The sequence below is a fragment of the Oncorhynchus clarkii genome, unplaced genomic scaffold, assembly GCF_045791955.1.
Source record: "Oncorhynchus clarkii lewisi isolate Uvic-CL-2024 unplaced genomic scaffold, UVic_Ocla_1.0 unplaced_contig_3454_pilon_pilon, whole genome shotgun sequence".
Classification (NCBI taxonomy): Eukaryota; Metazoa; Chordata; class Actinopteri; order Salmoniformes; family Salmonidae; genus Oncorhynchus; species Oncorhynchus clarkii.
In genome coordinates this window covers 1-24,242 of record NW_027259445.1, presented here as the reverse complement: position 1 = coordinate 24,242, position 24,242 = coordinate 1, and the positions used below count along the sequence as shown (strand labels likewise).

The 24,242-nt window shown below is 42.0% G+C and overlaps 1 protein-coding gene across 1 annotated transcript in view; it reads left to right on the top strand.

The window, feature by feature from the left end:
- Positions 1–24,117, top strand: part of LOC139400204 (lisH domain-containing protein ARMC9-like) — a gene marked incomplete at both ends in the record, with an annotated part of 29,341 nt that extends 5,224 nt beyond the window's left edge. Inside the window, 10 exons of the mRNA XM_071145194.1 lie at positions 3,681–3,705; positions 4,702–4,859; positions 6,630–6,728; positions 8,047–8,082; positions 12,221–12,255; positions 15,610–15,721; positions 16,385–16,477; positions 20,079–20,169; positions 22,347–22,470; positions 23,478–24,117. Of these exons, the coding sequence (XP_071001295.1) occupies positions 3,681–3,705; positions 4,702–4,859; positions 6,630–6,728; positions 8,047–8,082; positions 12,221–12,255; positions 15,610–15,721; positions 16,385–16,477; positions 20,079–20,169; positions 22,347–22,470; positions 23,478–24,117 (1,413 nt within the window). The remainder of the gene's footprint in view (positions 1–3,680; positions 3,706–4,701; positions 4,860–6,629; positions 6,729–8,046; positions 8,083–12,220; positions 12,256–15,609; positions 15,722–16,384; positions 16,478–20,078; positions 20,170–22,346; positions 22,471–23,477) is intronic.
- Positions 24,118–24,242: the final 125 nt, after the last annotated feature.

Genomic DNA, 24,242 nt, shown 5'->3' with positions numbered 1-24,242 from the left:
AGTGCTCTCTCTTTAAAATGCAATGTTTTGATTCCATGAAGCTGTGTTATCTACATTAGAAACAGTAGGCGCAATGCTCTCTCTTTAAAATGCAATGTTTTGATTCCATGAAGCTGTGTTATCTACATTAGAAACAGTAGGCCTATAGGCTAGGGCTGGCATCTCCAAACTGGGAATGGGAATGTGAATTCATGTTTTCGTAATGTCCTCAAACTTTTCTTTATTTTATATATATATTTTTTTATATACACCTTTTTCGTGGTATCCAATTGTTAGTAGCTACTATCTTGTCTCATCGCTACAACTCCCGTACGGGCTCGGGAGAGACGAAGTTTGAAAGTCATGCGTCCTCAGATACACAACCCAACCAAGCCACACTGCTTCTTAACACAGTGCGCATCCAACCCGGAAGCCAGCTGCACCAATATGTCGGAGGAAACACCGTGCACCTGGCAACATTGGTTAGTGTGCACTGCGCCCGGCCCGCCACAGGAGTCGCTGGTGCGCGATGAGACAAGGATATCCCTACCGGCCAAACCCTCCCTAACCCGGACGACGCTAGGCCAATTGTGCGTCGCACCACGGACCTCCCGGTCGCGGCCGGTTACGACAGAGCCTGCAACAAATTGGCCTAGCAAATAACAACTAATGCAACAAAATACATGTTTATCAACTATTAAATTTTTTTTGTTCCCCTACCGTACAAGGATTGTCCCGACATTCAAGACCCTGCATACCACTGCTGGCTTGCTTCTGAAGCTAAGCAGGGTTGGTCCTGGTCAGTTCCTGGATGGGAGACCAGATGCTGCTGGAAGTGGTGTTGGAGGGCCAGTAGGAGGCACTCTTTCCTCTGGTCTAAAAAATATCCCAATTCCCCAGGGCAGTGATTGGGGACACTGCCCTGTGTAGGGTGCCGTCTTTCGGATGGGACCTTAAACGGGTGTCCTGACTCTCTGAGGTCATTAAAGATCCCATGTCACTTATCGTAAGAGTAGGGGTGTTAACATCGGTGTCCTGGCTAAATTCCCAATGTGGCCCTCAAACCATCATGGTCACCTAATAATCCCCAGTTTACAATTGGCTCATTCATCCCCCTCCTCTACCCTGTAACTATTCCCCAGGTCGTTGCTGCAAATGAGAACATGTTCTCAGTCAATTTACCTGGTAAAATAACGGATAAATAAATAAAAGAATCCCAGAAATATGTTGAGCATGTTTGCAATCCACATTGTTCTAAGTAGGCTAATTGCATGGCTTCAGTATAAAAACTATCTAAAAAATGAACATAGGATTAACACTGAAATAGGCCTAGTGTAAAATGATTTATGTCTGAGCTAAGCCAAACATGGTCAATAAGCATTCAACAATAAGCATGGTTGTCAATTCACTATTGATTAGACCTAAATCGAATTAAAATAAAACTTAACAACAACTTGTTTTAAATAGGCTGTCTAAATACAGTTACAGGCACCATAATTGCTCCCCGTGGCCGTGGGCATATAACATTAGACCTAAGACAACGTAGAGTACGGAGGATTTTACGCACAGCTACAGCTTTCACAAGAGCTGGAAAAAATATCCAATATAAAGAGAAAGGGGGAATGTGAAAGGTAAACAAACAAACAGGCAAATGTACAGTACATTTGGAAAGTATTCAGACCCCTGGACCTTTTTCACATTTTGTTACTTTACAGCCGTATTCTAAAATGTATTAAATCTACATACAATACCCCATAATGAAAAAGCAAAAACAGTATTTTAGAAATTGTTGCAAATGTATTAAATACACTACTTTGTTGAAGTACCTTTGGCAGCGATTACAGATTATAGTCTTCTTGGGTAGGACGCTACAAGTTTGGCACACCTGTATTTGGGGAGTTTCTCCCATTCTTCCCTGCAGATCCTCTCATGATCTGTCAGGTTGGATGGGGAGCGTCGCTGCACAGCTATTTTCATGTCTCTCCAGAGATGTTCAATTTGGTTCAAGTCCGAGCTCTGGCTGGGCCACTCAATAACATTCAGAGACTTGTACCGAAGCCACTCCTGCGTTGTCTTGGCTGTGTGCTTAGGGTCGTTGTCCCGTTGGAAGCTGAACCTTCACCCCAGTCTGAAGTTCTGAGCGCTCTGGAGAAGGTTTTCATCAAGGATCTCTCTGTCCTTTGCTCTGTTCATCTTTCCCTCGATCTTGATCCTGATCCTAGTCTCCCAGTCCTTGCCGCTGGGGCGGCAGCGTAGCCTAGTGGTTATTGCTTTAGACTCGTAACCGAAAAGTTGCAAGATCGAATCCCCGAGCTGACAAGGTACAAATCTGTCGTTTTGCCCCTGAACGAGGCAGATAACCCACTGTTCCTAGGCCGTCATTGAAAATAAGAATTTGTTTTTAAAGACATACCTACATTATTTCCAACCCTCCCACCTCAGCTCAAGTGAGCTGATATTAGACAGCTAAATGACCAACCTTGGCGTAAGAGGTGGGAAAATGCCTGTGTCAGTTTTTTTAAATGACAAAATTGACCACTAACTTTCGTTCGATACTTTCGACTCCTCATAGTCTGAGAATAGAGTCTTTACAGTCAGTGCACAACAACGATTTATTTCAGTCTCAAACGACCATTATCAGGGCATTGTACTTAGATCCTCCTAAACAGAGGAACTGAGGTGTTAACCAACAGTTGTTCAAGTAGTAACGCTCTATTCTCACTTTGCCCAAGTAGCCATTGGCCAGTTTCCTAAGGTTCTCTGTATTCAAAGAATGCTTTTACCATCCTTAGTTACAGAGATGGCTTAGAAACGTTTGAGGCATCAGTGAATGCTAAGTGAAAGTCCTGTAGCGTATTCTAGAGAGAGAAAAGGACAAAAAACAAAACAAAAAATCAGTAAGTGAGGGGAACAAAACCTGAGAATGACTCTCTGATTCAAGCCACTCCAAATACAGCTAGCTCTTGCTCTCATCTGCGAAGCGTATTCAAGACTCCAATAAAAAGCTTTAATTTCAGCCACTAAAGTGACGGTTAAGATTCAGGTAATCACTCGACTGTATACCATCCAGCAACCTCCCCAAGCATCATGCTGATTTTGATATTGTGAAAGCCGGGCTATGTTCGAGTGCAAAAAACAACCATCTGATCCCGCCTCTTACACTTATAATGGTGTAAGGGAAAGTAAGTGAGAGAATTCCATAAGGCGATGACATCAGAACAATTGTAGCTTTCATATGAAAACACAATGTATAGATTTTCCTTTCTCGTCCATTCACGTCATTAAACCCCCCCCCGTGAAAATCCTTCAGGATTATAATATTATCATAATATTTATGGAGCCCAGCCTTTACCCAACTGTCAAGACGACAAAGCTTGTTTACTGTCTGCGTGGGAGTTCCTCCTCTCCGCTGTTCCGGCCTGATGGACATTAGTACCGGTAGTGTTTACCAACCAATGTTGCCTTAAAAAAAACTGTTCTACCTTTTTTTTCTGCTTGTGATGCGTACCTTTAACAAACACTGAAAGGCGGCCGTCATTTCATTTGCAAAGACAAACACCTGTCAGATATAACGAGGCAGTATATCCTTTGCAAATGTTGAAAATGTCTCAGTAATGTGATAGACTGTTGTCTCTGCTGCCGCACGGCAAGCGATACCGAATACGATCGTGTATTGTTTCTTTGACGTGGGCGTTACGCAGAAGGATGGCGGAAGGAACACCAAAGGTGATTGTACCCATAGAAATATAATATATGCTTTCCATTCTATTGTCATTCTATTTCCATCATTGTCCTTCTCCAGTCTTTTTCTAAAGAGCATATTATTATTATTATATTTTTTTTTTTAACATCAGATAGACTTTCATACCTGTCACTGTCTAAACACGTATGTGGAATTCTTTCACTTCTTTCACTTGACAAAATACCTACTGTAGACTGTGCTGAATGAGCATCATGAGTCATCATACATACTATGATTCCTTGTGTTGTGACTTATCCTTGAGTAAACGTGGTATACACACATCTCAATATTGAAGGTTAGAGCCAATGACGGACACATACTGGTGCTGCAAATGCATGAGTTAATACTGTAACCTAAATGCATGTCAGCCAGTACAGTTGCCAGGGTAATTTTGGATTGTTATCAACTGATGATGGAATTGCCATGGTAATATGGAATTTGCATTCACATTTTTGTAATGTCAGCGAAATTGACTGTTGATGAACCACAAATTGAACCCTGGGCCGATTGCACTAGCAATGTGAAAGTTCAAACTAAGCCTAGTTATACACCTAGTTATACACATAAGTGTGTGCTTACTAAATATAGATGTATATTATATAGAATATAGAATACTTTACTATAGTCAACCATTTTGTTTTCCCCCGATGGTTTATACAGTGTTAGCTAGCTCACTGAACTAGCTAGCTAGCTTATTAACTGTCTGGTTAACAAGGTGATTGAGGTATTCTTCTGGTTATTGATTAGCTATCACAGACGTAGGTTATTACTGACTTGCTGCTGTGCTTCATGGCCTCCAGTCCATTCATCATGGCCTCATTGACTTGAATGGTGATTCCCATTCTGGTCATTCTACTGCTATGGGACTTAAATAATTGCTAGATGTTTGTGTGCTTATGTGTGTGTGACTGTTTTGATTCTATTTTTGTGTTTGTTTGTGTGTGTGTGTGTGTGTGTGTGTGTTCTAAATGTGTTTACAGACACCATACAGCAGCTGCAGCTGCAGCTGGCCGAAGCAGAGAAGAGGACCAGCAGCTACATGAGGAGGTTCAATAAGATGCAGGCCGATCACCACAACCTGATAGGAGTCACTGCCGAGCTGGTGGACTCTCTGGAGGCTACAGTCAGTGGGAAAATGGTAGGGCCTAACATGTACAAGTTATATTAGCCTGGTCCCAGATCTGTCAACAATGTTTACATACTGTTTTACCCACTTTATACTGTATTCTAGTCATGACTCATCCTATTTAACTACTGCTGCACACGCCTTTTCTATTCATATACTGTCCATACACACCATGTATACACTGAGTGTACAAAACGTTAAGAACACCTTCCTAATATTGAGTTGCTTAAAAATCCTTCTTCAACCTGTCTCCTCCCCCTTCGTCTACACTGATTTGAAGTGAATTTAACACGTGACATCAATAAGAGATCATAGCTTTCACCTGGACTCACCTGGTCAGTCTATGTCATGGACAGAGCAGGTGTTCCTAATGTTTTGTACACTCTGTGTGTATATATTTATTTATATATATATTACGGACGCTGACATTGCTCGTTCTGATATTTCTTAATATCTTGTTTTGTACTTTTTGGGATTATGTGTGTATTATTGTATTGCTAGATATTACTGCACTCACTGTTGGAGTTAGAATAGAAACACAAGCATTTAGCTACACCTGTGATAACGTCTGAAAATCTGTGTATGCAAAAAATCACCTTGGATTCGATTTCAACTTGAGGGGGGGGGGGGGGGGGGGGGGGCGAATCCCAGTTTGTTTGCCTATTTAGCATGACAATGAGTGGCATGATAGCACCGACAGACTGTTACCCAGGCTACAGATACAACAATCCCTTTGAAACAGGCAACACGCACACACATGATTCCTTAGTGATTTAGTCCACAAACAGCTCCTTTGTTTTGCTTGCGTTGAGGGAGGAGTTGTTTTCCTGGAACCCCACTGCCAGGTCTCACTGACCTCCTCCCTAAAGGTTGTCTCGTCGTCGTTAGTGATACGGCCAACCATCGTCGTGTCATCAGCAAACTTAATGATGGTGTAGGAGTCGTGGGTGAACAGGGAGTACAGAAGGGGACTAAGCACGCACCCCTGATGGGCCCCCGGGTTGATGGACTGGCGAAATGTCCCCACTTGTCCAAGTTTTCCTTGTTTTACAATCCTTGTTGGGACCAAACAATTGATTCCCATTCAAAATTATATTTTCCATAACCCCTAACCACAAACTCTAACTCCTTAACCTAACCCTAAAATAGCCTTTTTCCTTGTTGGGACTGGTGAAATGTCCCCATTTGTCTGAATTTTCCTTGTTTTACTATCCTTGTGAGGTCTTTGGTCCCCACAAGGATAGTAAAACCAAACACACACACACACGCGCAAACAGTATAATAGCACCATTTTACATCGTGATGACTGATTTTAGGCTACACTCACAACATACACAAAAATAGCAAGCCCTTCCTCCCCCTTCCTTCCTCCCTCTTCCTTCCTCCCTTCCTCCCTCCCTCCCTCCCTCCCCCTTCCTCCCTCCCCCTCCCGCCCTCTTCCTCCCTCCCTTCCTCCCTCTTCCTCCCTCCCTCCCTCCCTCCCTCCCTCCCTCTTCCTCCCTCCCTCCCTCCCTCTTCCTCCCTCCCTCCCTCCCTCCCTCCCTCCCCCTTCCTCCCTCCCTCCCTCCCTCCCGCTTCCTCCCTCCCCCTTCCTCCCTCCCCATTCCTCTCTCCCCCTTCCTCCCTCCCCCTTCCTCCCTCCCCCTTCCTCTCTCCCTCCCCCTCCCTCCCTCTCCCTCCCTCCATCTTCCTCCCCCTCCCTCCCTCCCCCTTCCTCTCTCTCCCTCCCTCCCTCCTGTCAGAGCTCAGTTGGGATGTTCTGATGCTGTTGTGTTTTTGCAGATCTCCCCAGAATACCTCCAGAGTATGTGTGTGCGACTCTTCAGTAGCCAGCTGAGGCAGAGTGCGGCGCAGAGCATCGACTTCACCAGGCCTGGCACTGTGAGTGACAACACACACCGCCCTTCACTGATGAGGAAACACTCCATTTCCCATGAGCACTGTAGAGCCGTTTTAGTAGAAGAAGAAACATTTATGGGGAAAGGTAGTGTACTTTCTACAGTATAGCCTCTCCACTTTCTCCTGAGCGAATTACTTTCTAATGCATTTCTCTACACCCGCAATAACATCTGCTAAACACGTGTATGATGACCAATAAAATTAGATTTATTTTTTATTTTACACTTGACATAGCATTATGTAGCAATACATTATATTTCTTTAGCCTCACGTTGGTAGGACTAAAGGTTAACCAAGTAGGAAAGTTAGAACCCAATTATATAATACTGTATTTCCAGTGCATAAACCTGACTTTGTTGTTACGTTTTCACAACAGTTTGCTGTTAATACAGCAGCACTCCTCAGTCTGAGACTTATTCCGAGTTTCTCAAGGACGTCACCCCCAAAAACAGAACACACACAAGCACACCCCACAGCTTGAATCTAAAATCTGAGCGAGATGATAACGTCCTGTACATAATATACTATAACTTTATGTAGTATGCTGTACTGATGCAGAAGGTTGATACGATATACTCTAACGTTATGTAGTATGCTGTACTGATGCAGAAGGTTGATACGATATACTATAACGTTATGTAGTATGCTGTACTGATGCAGAAGGTTGATACGATATACTGTAAAGTTATGTAGTATGCTGTACTGATGCAGAAGGTTGATACAAAAGTGCCATGTCATTGAGAGGTTTTAACAGAATGACTCATTCCGTTGACTCAGCACCAAAATGTACTGTACCCACTCCAGCCAAAGGCTCTGTCACTCCACTTGTCAACGTGGGTGCCTGCGTGGTAGTGTACTGTACGTATCTGCACGACATACATAGGGTACATCACATGTGTATGTGTTCGCTGAGGTCCACTAGGCAATTGTTGTGTTTCCGAAAGAAGGAACAAAAAAAAAAAAACTAGTTTGTTCTATGTTTGGTGGTCTGGCTGATGTGTTCTGATGATACCCTCTACTCTCATATCATTGAAATGGACCTATACAGTACATCCAATCCAATAGATCCGTTTCCTCGCGTTCAATGTTGTGCTGACCACATCCCTGATGTGCTTCTTCATTTTGGTTTGAACTGGCCTAGTTTAGTGTATCTGTTAGCTTGTGTGTTTTTTGACTTCTTCAATTCAACTGCTTCTTTTCTTTTGTGTGTGTGTGTGTGTGTGTGTGTGTGTGTGTGTGTGTGTGTGTATGTGTGTGTGTGTGTGTGTGTATGTTTCTGTGTGATTGTCTGTCCACGAAGGGATATTACTCTATGAGTCCTTATGATGACGGATATGTAAGTTTTACTGAAGTTTTCATCCATTTTGTGCTGTCATCCACCCCCCCCCCCGTTCTCCCGTCTTGCTCGCACCTTGCCTTGTCGGTCTATCCCTCCCTTCCTCCCTCCCTCCCTCCCTCCCTCCCTCCCTCCCTCCCTCCCTCCCTCCCTCCCTCCCTCCCTCCCTCCCTCCCTCTCTCTCTCCACCTCTCTTCCTCTCCCCTATACCTTTACATGGCTCCTTGTATTGACCCAGTATTCCAGTGTTTTTTCTCTACTTCTCATTCGATTCGTTTAATGGGATGTTTGTCCTTGTTTCGCGTAAGAATGGGTCCCTTTTTGTCTCGCGAGGATGCAGCTTGTTTGGTGAAATACCTCCGTGGTTTTAGCCAGCGACTTCATTAAGCATCCACTTGTTCCCCGTCCATAGATTGCCATCATCTCATCTCTCTGTCGGCTATACCGGCAGGAAGGTAATTTGCCACTTGTACGTATGACAACATCGATCTCAGCCCTCTCTGTTTCTTTTTATACAAGTCCCAACATAATGTTCCCTCAAAAAGAATTCGGCACTGAGCAAATTTCGGGTCTGCTGTAAAATTCCCCAAAAAATTCCAGTGTGTGTTTACTGTGAATACTGAGGCTGTACCCACTTTAAGTTACAGTTTTACTGTGAACACTGAGGCTGTACCCACTTTAAGTTACAGGTTTACTGTGAACACTGAGGCTGTACCCACTAAGTTACAGTTTTACTGTGAACACTGAGGCTGTACCTGCTTTAAGTTACAGTTTTACTGTGAATACTGAGGTTGTACCCACTTTAAGTTACAGTTTTACTGTGAACACTGAGGCTGTACCTGCTTTAAGTTACAGTTTTACTGTGAACACTGAGGCTGTACCTGCTTTAAGTTACAGTTTTACTGTGAACACTGAGGCTGTACCTGCTTTAAGTTACAGTTTTACTGTGAACACTGAGGCTGTACCCACTAAGTTACAGTTTTACTGTGAACACTGAGGCTGCACCTGCTTTAAGTTACAGTTTTACTGTGAATACTGAGGTTGTACCCACTTTAAGTTACAGTTTTACTGTGAACACTGAGGCTGTACCTGCTTTAAGTTACAGTTTTACTGTGAACACTGAGGCTGTACCTGCTTTAAATTACAGTTTTACTGTGAACTCTGAGGCTCTACCTGCTTTAAGTTACAGTTTTACGGTGAACACTGAGGCTCTACCTGCTTTAAGTTACAGTTTTACTGTGAACACTGAGGCTGTACCCACTTTAAGTTACAGGTTTACTGTGAACACTGAGGCTGTACCTGCTTTAGGTTACAGTTTTACTGTGAACACTAAGGCTGTACCTGCTTTAAGTTACAGTTTTACTGTGAACACTGAGGCTTTACCCAATTTAAGTTACAGTTTTAACTGTGGCCAGGTAGGCTACTGTGGCTATTTGAACATAATGTAGGGCCTACCAGAGTGGTCTACCATCAGAAACAATGGAGAAAATGCATCCCATAATATTTTAACATGGAAATAGCTGTTCTATCACTCAGCCTACAGTAGCAGCCAATGTGTGGTGTTCAATGTAGGCCTACATTCCATGAGACTTTAAAAACAAACACATGTAGGGCTTGACATTAACGTGTTTATCCACTTGTCCTTCAGACAAGGGGGTGACTGAATGTTGTTGTGTTGTTTGATGCAAGAAACCACTTTACAAAATAAAATGCATTATTATTCCCATACCATTATTACAGAGAAAGACACATTATGCTACCCTCTGCCTATTGGCTACTTAGTTTATTCAAGCCTGTTTCAAAATACAACACTGCCCCTTTTAAGACAAAAAATATATATATTTACCTGCCTCGTTTTTCAAAGATGTCGTTTTGTGCTCTTGTAGGAAGCAATCACTCCCCTATTGCTGACTACAAATTATCTATAACTGAGCTAATAACTCACTAACTAGCAAAGGACATTAACAAAATGTGCACACGTGGATACATGCAGCTCTCGCTTTGATCTCGAAACAAGCGCGTCTACACACAACCACTCATGCTGTAAACACAGTCCAGTTCAAAGTGAATGGTACAGATCCATATATGGAAATGGGCAATTTGCATATAGGCCTACTGCAGGTCTGGTTTGTTATGCCACACCGGTCTGTGTAGAGTATAGAGTGTGGGCTGAGTCGTGTGTGTCAATGCCGTAGAATCCTACTCTGAAGCATTCTGCCTTCTACAAAATATTTTGCATAGTTTGTTTTGTCTTGGTGTGTTGCATTGAAAGTGGCTAATATTGTATTGGTTCGATCACAATTGCCACTGTAAAGAGAATTGATAGTGTTAACTAACAGGGGAAAACTCTGGAAAGTTGAGTGAAGTTTCATTTCTTGCTTCTCTCCATGGGCTGATATTTCTGCTGCGCGCAGCTTAGAGGGAACATTGGTCCCAACTGACCTATGAGAATTAAAGAAGAATAATGATACCAGTTCACTTCCTATTTTAAGCACTTTTCCCATGCCAGAGTGCAAAACCAGATAGGGGAAAGTAGCTGAAAAACGTCTAAACTATTAAAAAAATTATATATTTAAAAAAGGAAATTAAAAAAGCAAAGAATTGCATAATAGCCTTCAACTGGAACTTACGTTTTTAAGCTATTGTTGATTTCCAGTTAGGGTCAACCTCTTCCACAGCCACACAGAGAATTACTTTGTTCTCCATTGGAACACAACACCATAATTGCGGTATAATTATCGTAGTCTTCTCCCATTTATTATAGATGGCTCTCAAAAGATTTCACTGTGTCTACCTGCCTATGGGGAGAAACTAAAACTCAGACAGTCCACCCAAATACCTGAATTATATTAGGATGCAAATATTAAACCTACTTATCAAATAGTAAGTGCAACAATGGCTTATTATATGTCTTCTCCATTAGGCATAACAAAGAGATACGACATTTCTGCAATCTGTGTGTGGGAATTTAATTCCACTGTCTGCAATATTATTTTAGATATACCATTTAAACATTGTTTTTTATATTTTTCATGCTAAAAACAAGAACTTTTCGTCAGTCAATGACCTCCATTTTAATAGACTGTACAAGGCCAAAAATAACTCAAGAGGAATATCGACGAAAATTGATAGTCTTCTTGCCTTTTTGAAAATACTCCTGTCCCATTCTAAGTAACCACATTGCATGTTCTGGCCTAAAGTTCCTGTCGTCCTTTTTCAGTTCGGGTTTTGGGGCAATTAAACTAACAGAGGCGAATTCATGGGAAAGGCTAATCTCCTTAACATTCCTATATCTCAATGTCCTTTCTGGTGGAAGTTGCTGTAGGAGACTGGTCACAGTAAATCCTCTGTCAAATGTCACAGGCTGAACATGACATAAACACCTGCCAGCCCTTCATGCATTTATGGGAACAGACATTTTTTTGGAAAGTAGAATCCAAGACAAGTCTTTCTCCCAATCACGTTCTAGCTACACCAACGTCAGAAATGATATGGATCACCTCACTGACCTTTTCCTCAAGCTGATCATCCAGTTTTGAGGTTGGATTTCAGTTGGAAACACACTAATTAGTACTTTGAAACCTCAGCCGAAGCCTTAGCTTTAGGTCTGTTTCCGTCCACAGCTCTCTTACAATACCAGGCCTATAGGACAGGTGCAGCAATTCTTGAAACACGAAAGGAATTGGTTGCTGCTCACTACTAACACCTCGCCCCTTTGTTGTTCCTCCTTGCTCATTGGATTGGACAGTGTCCCTGTCACTCATTGCATGGGCACTGTTGCCGTAGGTTACGCCCAGGTATTGTGCATGTGACAAAACCCATAACCTGCACACGCATGAACCCCTGCCCGTCCGTTAGCACATCAGTTAACCTAACTTAACCACCGTTGTTTTAGGAGGACGAGGGAAACTTGGGTAAGTATGAGACAGCTGAGCAAGAACATACCTCTTCTGCTGGATACGGACAAACCCCCTATGTTTTGGCATCTTTTCTATGTCAAAAGATGATCAATTAAAAACACAAAAGAAGTGACTCTAAATATGTCAGTAATCTCAGTGTCACTGGGATGGTGTTGTGGGTGAAATGTTAAAATACTACAATTTGCTCTAATACTACAATTTGTCTTTCTCTCTCCCAGGCTTCCTCATTGCTACGAGCGTCTATTGTACCTCAGTAAGTCCCCTCATTGAGTTGTTGTGTGGAACCTGCTGGGAAAAATGTCATATTGAAAAAAAGCACTTAATAAATGTTAAAAATGGCACACAGTGTGCAGGAGTCCCATTACATTACCTTAGATTACATTACTTTACATTACCTTAGATTACATTACTTTACATTACCTTAGATTACTTTACCTTAGATTACATTACTTTACATTGCCTTAGATTACTTTACCTTAGATTACATTACTTTACATTGCATTGCCTTAGATTACTTTGCATTACCTTAGATTACCTTACCTTAGACTACATTACATTACCTTAGACTACATTACATTACCTTAGATTACATTACCTTAGATTACATTGGGGGAGGCAGGTTAGCCTAGTGGTTAGAGCGTTGGACTAGTAACCGGAAGGTTGCAAGATCGAATCCCCGAGTTGACAAGGTAAAAATCTGTTCCTAGACCGTCAACCCACTGTTCCTAGACCATCATTGAAAATAAGAATTTGTTCTTAACTGACTTGCCTAGTTAAATAAAGGTAAAATAAAAAAATAAAACATTACCTTAGATTACATGACCTTGCCTTAGATTACATTACATCGCCTTAGATAAACTTCTTAGTTTAATATGGGCTCACTGGTATATTTAATTCCATAAGACATGAACTGATTTACCATCACAGTGAACTGCCCTTAGTTTACTATCACCTGGGATTTACCATCACAGTGAACTGTCCTTAGTTAACTATGACCTGGGATTTACCATCACAGTGAACTGTCCTTAGTTTACTATGACCTGGGATTTACCATCACAGTGAACTGTCCTTAGTTTACTATGACCTGAGATTTACTATCACAGTGAACCGTCCTTAGTTTACTATGACCTGGGATTTACCATCACAGTGAACTGTCCTTAGTTTACTATTACCTGAGATTTACCATCACAGTGAACTGTCCTTAGTTTACTATGACCTGAGATTTACTATCACAGTGAACTGGCAGGTCCTACAGGCCCTAGATTTGTCTCGCCTGGACTACTGTGGACTAGGTTCCACAAAGAGGGGCTAAGGAAAATTACAATTGTTCCTGAACGAGGCAGCACGGCCGGACCTTAGATGTACACGGAGATATGCATGTCAATCTCTCCTGGCTCAAAGTAGAGGAGAGATTGTTGACTTCATCACTACTTGTTTTTGTGAGAGGTATTGACATGTTGAATGCACCGAGGTGTCTGTTTGAACTACTGGCACACAGCTCAGACACCCATACATATCCCCACACAAGACATGACACCAGAGGTCTCTTCACAGTCCCCAAGTCCAGAACAGACTATGGGAGGGGCAACATTACTACATAGAGCCATGACTACATGGAACTCTATTCCCCAGTACTACATAGAGCCATGACTACATGGAACTCTATTCTACATCAAGTAACTGATGCAAGAAGTAGAATCAGATTTAAAAACAGATAAAAAATACACCTTATGAAACAGCAGGGACTGTGAAGAGACACACACACAGGCACAGACACACACATACACACACACGCACGATAACATACTGTATACACTGTACACACATGGATTTTGTGTTGTAGATACACTATATATACAAAAGTATGTGGACACCCCTTCGAATTAGTGGATTCTGGGCTATTTCAGCCACACCCGTTGCTGACAGGTGTATAAAATTGAGCACACCACCATGTAATCATTGGCAGTAGAATGGCCTTACTGAAGAGCACAGTGACTTTCAACGTGGCATCGTCATAGGATGACATCTTTCCAACAAGTCAGTTCGTCAAATTTCTGCCCTGCTAGAGCTGCCCCGGTCAACTGTAAGTGCTGTTATTGTGAAGTGGATATGTCTAGGAGCAACAACGGCTCAGCCGCGAAGTGGTAGGCCACACACGATCACAGAACGGGACCGCCAAGTGCTGAAGCGCGTAAAAAATTGTCTGTCCTCGGTTGCAACACTCACTACCGAATTCCAAACTGCCTCTGGAAGCAACATCAGCACCAATAATTGTTCATCGGGAGCTTAATGAAATAAGTTTCCATGGCCAAGCAGTCACACACAAGCCTAAGATCACTGTGCGCAATGCCAAGCGTCGGCTGGAGTGGTGTAAAGCTCGCCGCCATTGGACTCAAGAACAGTGGAAATGAGTTCTCTGGAGTGATGAATGACTCTTCACCATCTTGCAGTCCGACGGACAAATCTGGGTTTGGCGGATGTGAGGAGAATGCTACCTGCCCGTATAAATAGTGACAACTGTAAAGTTTGGTGGAGGAGGAATAATGGTCTGGGGCTGTTTTTCATGGTTGGTGCTAGGCCCCTTTGTTCCAATGAAGGGAAATCTTAACGCTACAGCATACAATGACATTCTAGATTATTCTGTGCTTCCAACGTTGTGACAACAGTTTGGGAAAGGCCCTTTCCTGTTTCAGCATGACAATGCCCTCGTGCAAAAATCGAGGTTCACACAGAAATAGTTTGTTGAGGTCGGTGTCGAAGAACTTGACTGGCCTGCACAAAGCACTGACCTCAACCTCATCGAACACCTTTGTGATGAATTGGAACGCAGACTGCGAGCCAGGCCTAATCAGGCCTAATCGCCCAACATCAGTGTCCGACCTCACTAATGCTCTTGTGGCTGAATGGAAGCAAGTCCCCACAGCACTGTTCCAACATCTAGTGGAAAGCCTTCCCAGAAGAGTGGAGGCTGTTATAGTAGCAAAGTGGGGACCAACTCCATATTAATGCCCATGATTTTGTAGTGAGATGTTTGACGAGCAGGTGTCCACATACTTTTGGTCGTAGAGTAGTTGTAGAGTAGTGGTCTGAGGGCACACACTTAATGTGTTGTGAATTCTGTTGGGTAATGTAATGCAATGTTTTTAATTGTATACAACTGCCTTAATGTTGCTTAACCCCAGGCAGAATAGCTGCTGCCTTGGCAGGAACTAATGGGGATCCATAATAAACCCCAGGAAGGGTAGCTGCTGCCTTGGCAGGAACTAATGGGGATCCATAATAAACCCCAGGAAGAGTAGCTGCTGCCTTGACAGGAACTAATGGGGATCCATAATAAACCCCAGGAAGAGTAGCTGCTGCCTTGACAGGAACTAATGGGGATCCATAATAAACCCCAGGAAGGGTAGCTGCTGCCTTGGCAGGAACTAATGGGGATCCATAATAAACCCCAGGAAGAGTAGCTGCTGCCTTGACAAGAACTAATGGGGATCCATAATAAACCCCAGGAAGAGTAGCTCCTGCCTTGGCAGGAACTAATGGGAATCCACAATAAATACAAACTACAGCAGAGAGTTTGTGAAAAACACCCACCATCTCCCCTATACAGGAGGCCTAAGGAGGTGCCGCTGCTGCCCTCTCTGGACTATGACAAGCTGAAGAGAGACTTGCTGGGGGGATCAGACAGACTCAAGGCCCTGCTGCTCCAGGCCCTGTGCTGGGTCAGTCAGACAGCCTGGACATGCCTAGGCCTACTGCTACTGCTCTGACTCTATGTATCTCTGTGTCTCTGTCTCTATGTGTCTCTGTCTCAATGTCTCTGTCTCTCTGTCTCTTTGCCTCTGTCTCTATGCGTCTCTGTTTCTATGTCTCTGTGTCTGTCTCTTTGTCTCTGTCTCAATGTGTCTATGTCTCTGTCTCAATGTGTCTCTGTGTCTGTCTCTGTGTCTATGTCTTTGTCTCTGTCTCTATGTGTCTCTGTTTCTATGTCTCTGTCTCTTTGTCTCCATGTGTCTCTGTCTCCATGTGTCTCTGTCTGTCTCTATGTCTCTGTCTCTGTGTATATCTGTCTTTATGTGTCTCTGTCTCATTGTCTCTATCTGTCTATGTCTCTATGTATATCTGTCTCTGTGTCTTTGTGTCTCTCCGCCTCTCTTTCTCTGTGTCTCCCTTTCACTCTGTGTGTCTCTCTCTCTCTGTGCCTGTCTGTCTCTGTGCATCGATGACTCTCTGTCTCTGTGTCTCTTTGCCTCTGTGTCTCTAGGTCTCTGTGCCTGTCTGCTGGTCTGTCTGCCGGTCTGTCTGCCTACCTGCCTGTCTATCTGTCTGTTTGCCAGTCTGTCTGCCTGTCTGTGTCATCACCTTGTGTGTTCTCCTATCCCCAGAGACTGACCCGTTCTCTCCAAGGTGAGCAGAGGGACACGGTACTGCAGGCCTACGTCAGCAACGACCTCCTAGATTGCCACAGCACCAGACAGGTGGGTTACCATTAGAAGCCTTCTCCCTCCTAAGTTTGTTTTATTCACTGCTTTAGCACACTCCGCCAACCTGGATGTCCTAGTCTTGTCTGAAACCTGGCTTAGGAAGGCCACCAAAAATTCTGAAATTTCCTTCATATTCGTTGCCAAACCCACTGGCTCCAGGTCATCTATAAGTCTTTGCTAGGTAAAACCCTGCCTTATCTCAGCTCACTGGTCAACATAGCAGCACCCACCCGTAGCATGTGCTCCAGCAGGTATATTTCACTGGTCATCCCCAAAGCCAATTCCTCCTTTGGCCGCCTTTCCTTCCAGTTTTCTGCTGCTAATGACTGGAACGAATTACAAAAATCACTGAAGCATTAGTCTTATATCTCCCCCTCTAATTTTAAGCATCAGCTGTCAGAGCAGCTTACCGATCACTATACCTGTACATAGCCAATCTGTAAATAGCACACCAGACTACCTCATCCCCATATTATTACTTACCCTCTTGCTCTTTTGCACCCCAGTATCTCTACTTGCACATCATCATCTGCACATCTATCACTCCAGTGTTAATGCTAAATTGTAATTATTTTCACCTCTAGGGCCTATTTATTGCCTACCTCCCTACTCTTCTACATTTGCACACACTGTACATAGATTTTTCTATTTTTATTTTGTGTTATTGACTGTACTTTTGTTTATGTGTAACTCTATGTTGTTGTTTTTGTCGCACTGCTTTGCTTTATCTTGGACAGATCGCAGTTGTAAATGAGAACTTGTTCCCAACTAGCTTACCTGGTTAAATAAAGGTGAAATAAAAATACAATTAAAACAGGCAGGGTAGGGTGTTGGTGTTGGGTGAAATTGCCATTTGACACTGATCTTGGGTCAGTTTAGCATTTTCCCCAATAATGGTGAATGTTACGATTGGCAGATGGAGAAACTGATCTTAGATCTGTACCTATGGGGAAACTTCACCTCGGCACTTACAGGGTGGCATTAGGTTCCGGTACAACCATGAGGTAACCAATTAGACATATTATCTAACAGAACCATAGGGGCTTTGTCACGATTCTCTCCTCCCCAAAGTGGGCACTCGTTCACTTCCCCTTAAGGGTGTGAAGCATTGCTAAGTGCACTCTTCAAAGAGAAGAATCTGAATTAGGCCTTTTTGTTTCATTTAATGGATCTCTTGAATGGCTAAAGATACCACTCACAGGCTTTCACAGGTTCTAAATGTTGGGATGATTTCATATTGGAAATGGTGGTAGGTCATGAACTCTTTTTGGTAAGGCCAAAGTTCACCAGCCTCTCTCAAGTAGGCTAGATACCACATTTAATTTGACAGTAGTAATGTGCCGGTTTAAAATCTCTCTCTCTCTCTCTCTCTCTCTCTCTCTCTCTCTCTCTCTCTCTCTCTCTCTCTCTCTCTCTCTCTCTTCTCTCTCTCTCCTGGTAAGAAAGACAATCAATTGAACATCTCACTGTCTTCAGTAAACATGCTATCTTCATCTCATTATTTTAACCTTTTACGAAACAGCCTCAACCTCCGATTCAGTGCCAGTAGTTTCGTTTTTCTCCTGGCTTCTAGAATTACCACACTAGGGAAGGAGGGCCCCTGTTTCATTGGTCCTACGATTCACTGGTTCGTTAGAAGATGGTTTGCCCAGCACTCCATCACTCTCCCTCTTGGTCAAAAAGCCCTTACACAGCCTGGAGGTGTGTTTTCGGTCATTGTCCTGTTGAAAAACAAATGTTTGTCCCACTTAGCACTGTGGTAGACATGATGGTTAAGTGTGCCTTGAATTCTAAATAAATCACTGACAGTGTCACCAGCAAAGCACCCCCAGACCATCACACCTCCTCCTCCATGCTTCATGGTGGGAACCACACATGCAGAGATCATCTGTTCACCTCCTCTGCGTTTCACAAAGATACAGCAGCAGCAGTTAGAACCAAAAATGTCAAATTTGGACTCATCAGACCAAAGGACAGATTTCCACCGGTCTGATGTCGATTGCTTGTTTTTCTTGGCCCAAGCAAGTCTCTTCTTCATATTGGTGTCCTTTAGTAGTGGTTTCTTTGCAGCAATTCGACCATAAAGGCCTGATTCACATAGTCTTTTCTGAACAGTTGATGTTGAGATGTGTCTGTTACTTGAACTCTGTGAAACATTTATTTGGGTTGCAATCAGGTGCAGTTAACTGTAATGAATTTAGGTAACTCCGGGTCTTCCTTTCCTGTGGCGGTCCTCATGAGAGCCAGTTTCATCACAGCGCTTGATGGTTTTTGAGACTGCACTTGAAGAAACTTTCAAAGTTCTTGTCATTTTCCCTATTGACTAACCTTCATGTCTTAAAGTAATGATGGACTGTTATTTCTCTTTGCTTATTTGAGCTGTTCTTGCCATAATATGTACTTGATCTTTTACCAAATAGGGATATCTTCTGTATACAACCCTACCTTGTCGCAACACAACTGATTGGCTCAAATTCATTAAGAAGGAAAGAAATTACAGAAATATACTTTTAACAAGGCACACCTGTTAATTGAAATGCATTCCAGGTGACTTCCTCATGAAGCTGGTTGAGAAAATGCCAAGAATGTGCAAAGCTGTCATCAAGGCAAAGGGTGGCTACTTTGAAGAATCTCAAATATATTTTGATTTGTTTAACACATTTTTCATGACTAAATAATTCCATATGTGTTATTTCATAGTTTTGATATCTTCGCTATTATTCTACAATTTATAAAATAGTACAAATAAAGAAACACTCTTGAATGAGTAGGTGTGTTCAAACATTTGACTGGTACTGTATGTATATATGTTTATGTACAATATTAGGAGGCAATATACAATCTGTCACTTCATTGACCTGAGCTATTGTTTGTTTGAATTGAAGATCAGATTGATCTCAGTTTGTCAGAGTAGCCTCTCGTTTATTGGTACCATTATTGTCTCTAGAATTATTCTATTTAAAAAATATATATAATCTTTTTTTACTAGAAAGTTTTCAATTTTTCCAATTGCTATAATGGGTGATCCTTTTTTCTGTCAACAATGTCTGCAGTACCGCGGTTGACCTTGAACTTCCATTGCTTCAATGAGAAGGGGGAGGGGGTTCTCCCCTGGCCTGCTCCAATGTCATGTGATGAGGGTAGTTTTGTGCGGCGGCTGGCTTGAGACTTTGGCTCGTAGTCCACATATAAATGGAAAAGTTTTTGAGAAATTATTTGACTTTGACAGTTTCAACGTGTCTTCATTGATTACAGTTTACAATTGGCTCATTCATCCCCCCTCCTCTCCCCTGTAACTATTCCCCAGGTCATTGCTGTAAATGAGAATGTGTTCTCAGTCAACTTACTTGGTAAAATAACGGATAAAAAAACACACCAGCCAAGCTTCTGGGAGAGCACGATGGTTCTCTTTTGCCAACCAGATACAACCCCACAGTAGTGTTTTTCCAAATTGCCTATGGGAAACAATAGATGTTAGACTATGTACAGTAACTTGCATGTGAAACAGTTCACGATCCATTGTCCGTTGTCCATTATAACGAATCTCCCAGTGGATTTCCCATGAAAAAAATCTGCGTTGGAATATGTTTTGCAGAAATCTGTGCTCCTCTTGATGAGGTCGAAGAACGAGATGGTCAGGCAGTACATGGCTCGTCTCATCAATGCTTTCGCATCCCTCGCAGAGGGTAAGTCATATGTTATTTAATGTGTTGTGGTATACAGTGCCTTCATACAGTATTCACACCCCTTGACTTTTTCAAAATTGTGTTTGTTACAGCATGAATTTAAAATGGATTCAATTCAGATTTTGTGTCACTGATCTAAAGACACTGATCTAAAGACACTGATCTAAAGACACTGATCTAAAGACACTGATCTAAAGACACTAAAGACACTGATCTAAAGACACTGATCTAAAGACACTGATCTAAAGACACTGATCTAAAGACACTGATCTAAAGACAATGCCCCATAATGTCAAAGTGGAATTTTGTTTCTATACATTTTTTTTTTGCAATTAACTAGAAATGAAAAGCTGAAATGTCTTGTGTCAATAAGTATTCAACCTCTTTGTTATAGCAAGATTATGGCTATTATGGTTTTTCAACATCGCGTAAAGAAGGGCACCAATTAGATGGATGGTGTTAAGAGCAAGATGGGAGGGGTTGAATAGAGCTGAAGGGAGGGACTAATAACAAGATAACCAATGTAAAACATACGGGTGTCTGTAAAATGTATATTGGTTCAGAAATGTTGTGAAATAGCACAGTTACAAATAGAAATCAAACTGGACGGACATCAGAAATAGAGGAAGGACTAAAAACAAACAAAATATAACTATTGTAAAATAGATTGTGTCTGTAAAATGTGTATAGTATGTATAACCTGAAGGTAGAAGCCTAAGTGTTATTGTTTATGAGTTTACTCCAGTTGGGGGAGGGATGGTAGGGTTTGCAGGGAATAATAAAGGTATATTCTTTTTTTTAAAGTATGTATGTACATATATATGTATATGTATATGTATATATATATATGTATATGTATATGTATATATATATATATATATGTGTGTTTATATATATATATATGTATATATATATATGTATATGTATATATATATATATATATATATATGTGTGTTTATATATATATATATATATATATATATATATATATATATATATATGTATGTGTTTATATATATAAACACATACATATATATATATATATATATATATATATATATATATATATATATATAAACACACATATATATATATATATATATAAACACACATATATATATATGTATATGTATATATATATATATATATGTGTGTTTATATATATATATATATATATATATATATATATATATATATATATATATATATATATATATATGTGTATGTGTTTATATATATATATATATATATATATATATATATAAACACACACATATATATATATATATATATATGTGTGTGTGTTTATATATATGTTTATATATATGTGTATATATATGTGTGTGTGTATATTTTTAAAGGCACAGTCAACTTAGTGTGTGTAAACTTCTGACCCACTGGAATTGTGATACAGTGAATTATAAGTGAAATAATCTGTCTGTAATCAATTGTTGGAAAAATGACTTATGTCATGCACAAAGTAGATGTCCTAACCGACTTGCCAAAACTATAGTTTGTTACAAGAAATTTGTGGAGTGGTTGAAAAACGAGTTTTGATTAGTCATACCTAAATGTGTGTAAACTTCCGACTTCAACTGTATGCATGTATGTATGTGTGTGTGTGTGTGTGTGTGTGTGTGTGTGTGTGTGTGTGTGTGTGTGTGTGTGTGCACGTGCGTGCGTGCGTGTATGTATACATGTGTGTATATATTTGTATATATTTATATTCATTTATATGTATTTATATGTATGTATATGGGTATGTGTGTGTATATAGATATATATATATATATTTACCACAAAAATATATGGAGGATTGGAAATGATGCAGACAATTACATTGATGGAAGCAACAATCTATCCGCAATATTAAAGCTGATCCACCCCCTGGAATTGTTTTTTTAATAACATTTTTTAAAGGGCACCGATTGATAGATGTGCACACCCAGTCACTACAAACATCAAATTAAGTCAAATGTTATTTGTCACATACGCCGAATACAACAGGTGGATATATACAAGCGTCCTTCCTAACTCAGTTGCCGGAGAGGAAGGAAACTGCTCAGGGATTTCACCATGAAGCAAATGGTGATTTTGAAGCATGGATTCCAGGCTATAATCCTCGGTCGATGGTGGTGACCCCTGATTGTGTTGTGTGTGTGTATATTGTGTTCCAGGTCGTGTGTACCTGTCCCAGGTCCCGTCTTTGTTGAGGCTGCTCATTGAGTCTCTAAGGACAGAGGAGAAGGACTCTGTGAGCAGAGAGAATGTCCTGGGAGCCCTGCAGAAACTCAGCCTCAGGTACACTCACTTCCTGAAACAAACTCCCACTCACTTCCTGAAAAACACTCCCACTCTCTTCCTGAAAAACACTCCCACTCACTTCCTGAAACAAACTCCCACTCACTTCCTCAAACACACTCCCACTCACTTCCTCAAACACACTCAAATCAAATCAAAGTTTATTTGTCACGTGCGCCGAATACAACAGGTGTAGTAGACCTTATAGTGAAATGCTTACTTACAGGCTCTAACCAGTAGTGCAACAAATGTATTAGGTGAACAATAGGTAAGTAAAGAAATAAAACAACAGTAAAAAGACAGGCTATATACAGTAGAGAGGCTATATACAGTAGAGAGGCTATATACAGTAGAGAGGCTATATACAGTAGAGAGGATATAAAAGTAGCGAGGCTACATACACACCGGTTAGTCAGGCTGATTGAGGTAGTATGTAGATATAATTAAAGTGACTATGCATATATGATAAACAGAGAGTAGCAGCAGTGTAAAAAGAGGGGTTGGGGAGACACACAATGCAAATAGTCCAGGTAGCCATTTGATTACCTGTTTAGGAGTCTTATGGCTTGGGGGTAAAAACTGTTGAGAAGCCTTTTTGTCCTAGACTCTCATTCACTCACTTCCCTCAAACACACTCCCACTCACTCACTTCCTCAAACACACTCTCATTCACTCACTTCCTCAAACCCACTCCCACTCACTTCCTCACACGTGTGCATGCACATGCGCACACACACACACACACACACCATTTGGACCGCTAACCTGTATGTTATTGTGCTGTATTGTTTAGCATCCTGGTGTGGTGTTGAATTATACTAACCTATATTATGATATGACAATCTTATACCAGGCATACTACCTACCGCTCTGCATCCACAGTCACACTACCGCTCTGCATCCACAGTCGCACTACCGCTCTGCATCCACAGTCGCACTACCGCTCTGTATCCACAGTCACACTACCGCTCTGTATCCACAGTCACACTACCGCTCTGTATCCACAGTCACACTACCGCTCTGTATCCACAGTCACACTACCGCTCTGCATCCACAGTCACACTACCGCTCTGCATCCACAGTCCCACTACCGCTCTGCATCCACAGTCACACTACCGCTCTGCATCCACAGTCACTCTATCGCTCTGTATCCACAGTCACACTACCGCTCTGTATCCACAGTCACACTACCGCTCTGCATCCACAGTCACACTACCGCTCTGCATCCACAGTCACACTACCGCTCTGCATCCACAGTCACACTACCGCTCTGCATCCACAGTCACACTACCGCTCTGCATCCACAGTCACACTACCGCTCTGCATCCACAGTCACACTACCGCTCTGCATCCACAGTCACACTACCGCTCTGCATCCACAGTCACACTACCGCTCTGCATCCACAGTCACACTACCGCTCTGCATCCACAGTCACACTACGGCTCTGCATCCACAGTCACACTACGGCTCTGCATCCACAGTCACACTACCGCTCTGCATCCACAGTCACACTACCGCTCTGCATCCACAGTCGCACTACCGCTCTGCATCCACAGTCACACTACCGCTCTGCATCCACAGTCACACTACCGCTCTGCATCCACAGTCGCACTACCGCTCTGCATCCACAGTCGCACTACCGCTCTGTATCCACAGTCGCACTACCGCTCTGCATCCACAGTCGCACTACCGCTCTGCATCCACAGTCGCACTACCGCTCTGCATCCACAGTCGCACTACCGCTCTGCATCCACAGTCATCCACAGTCGCA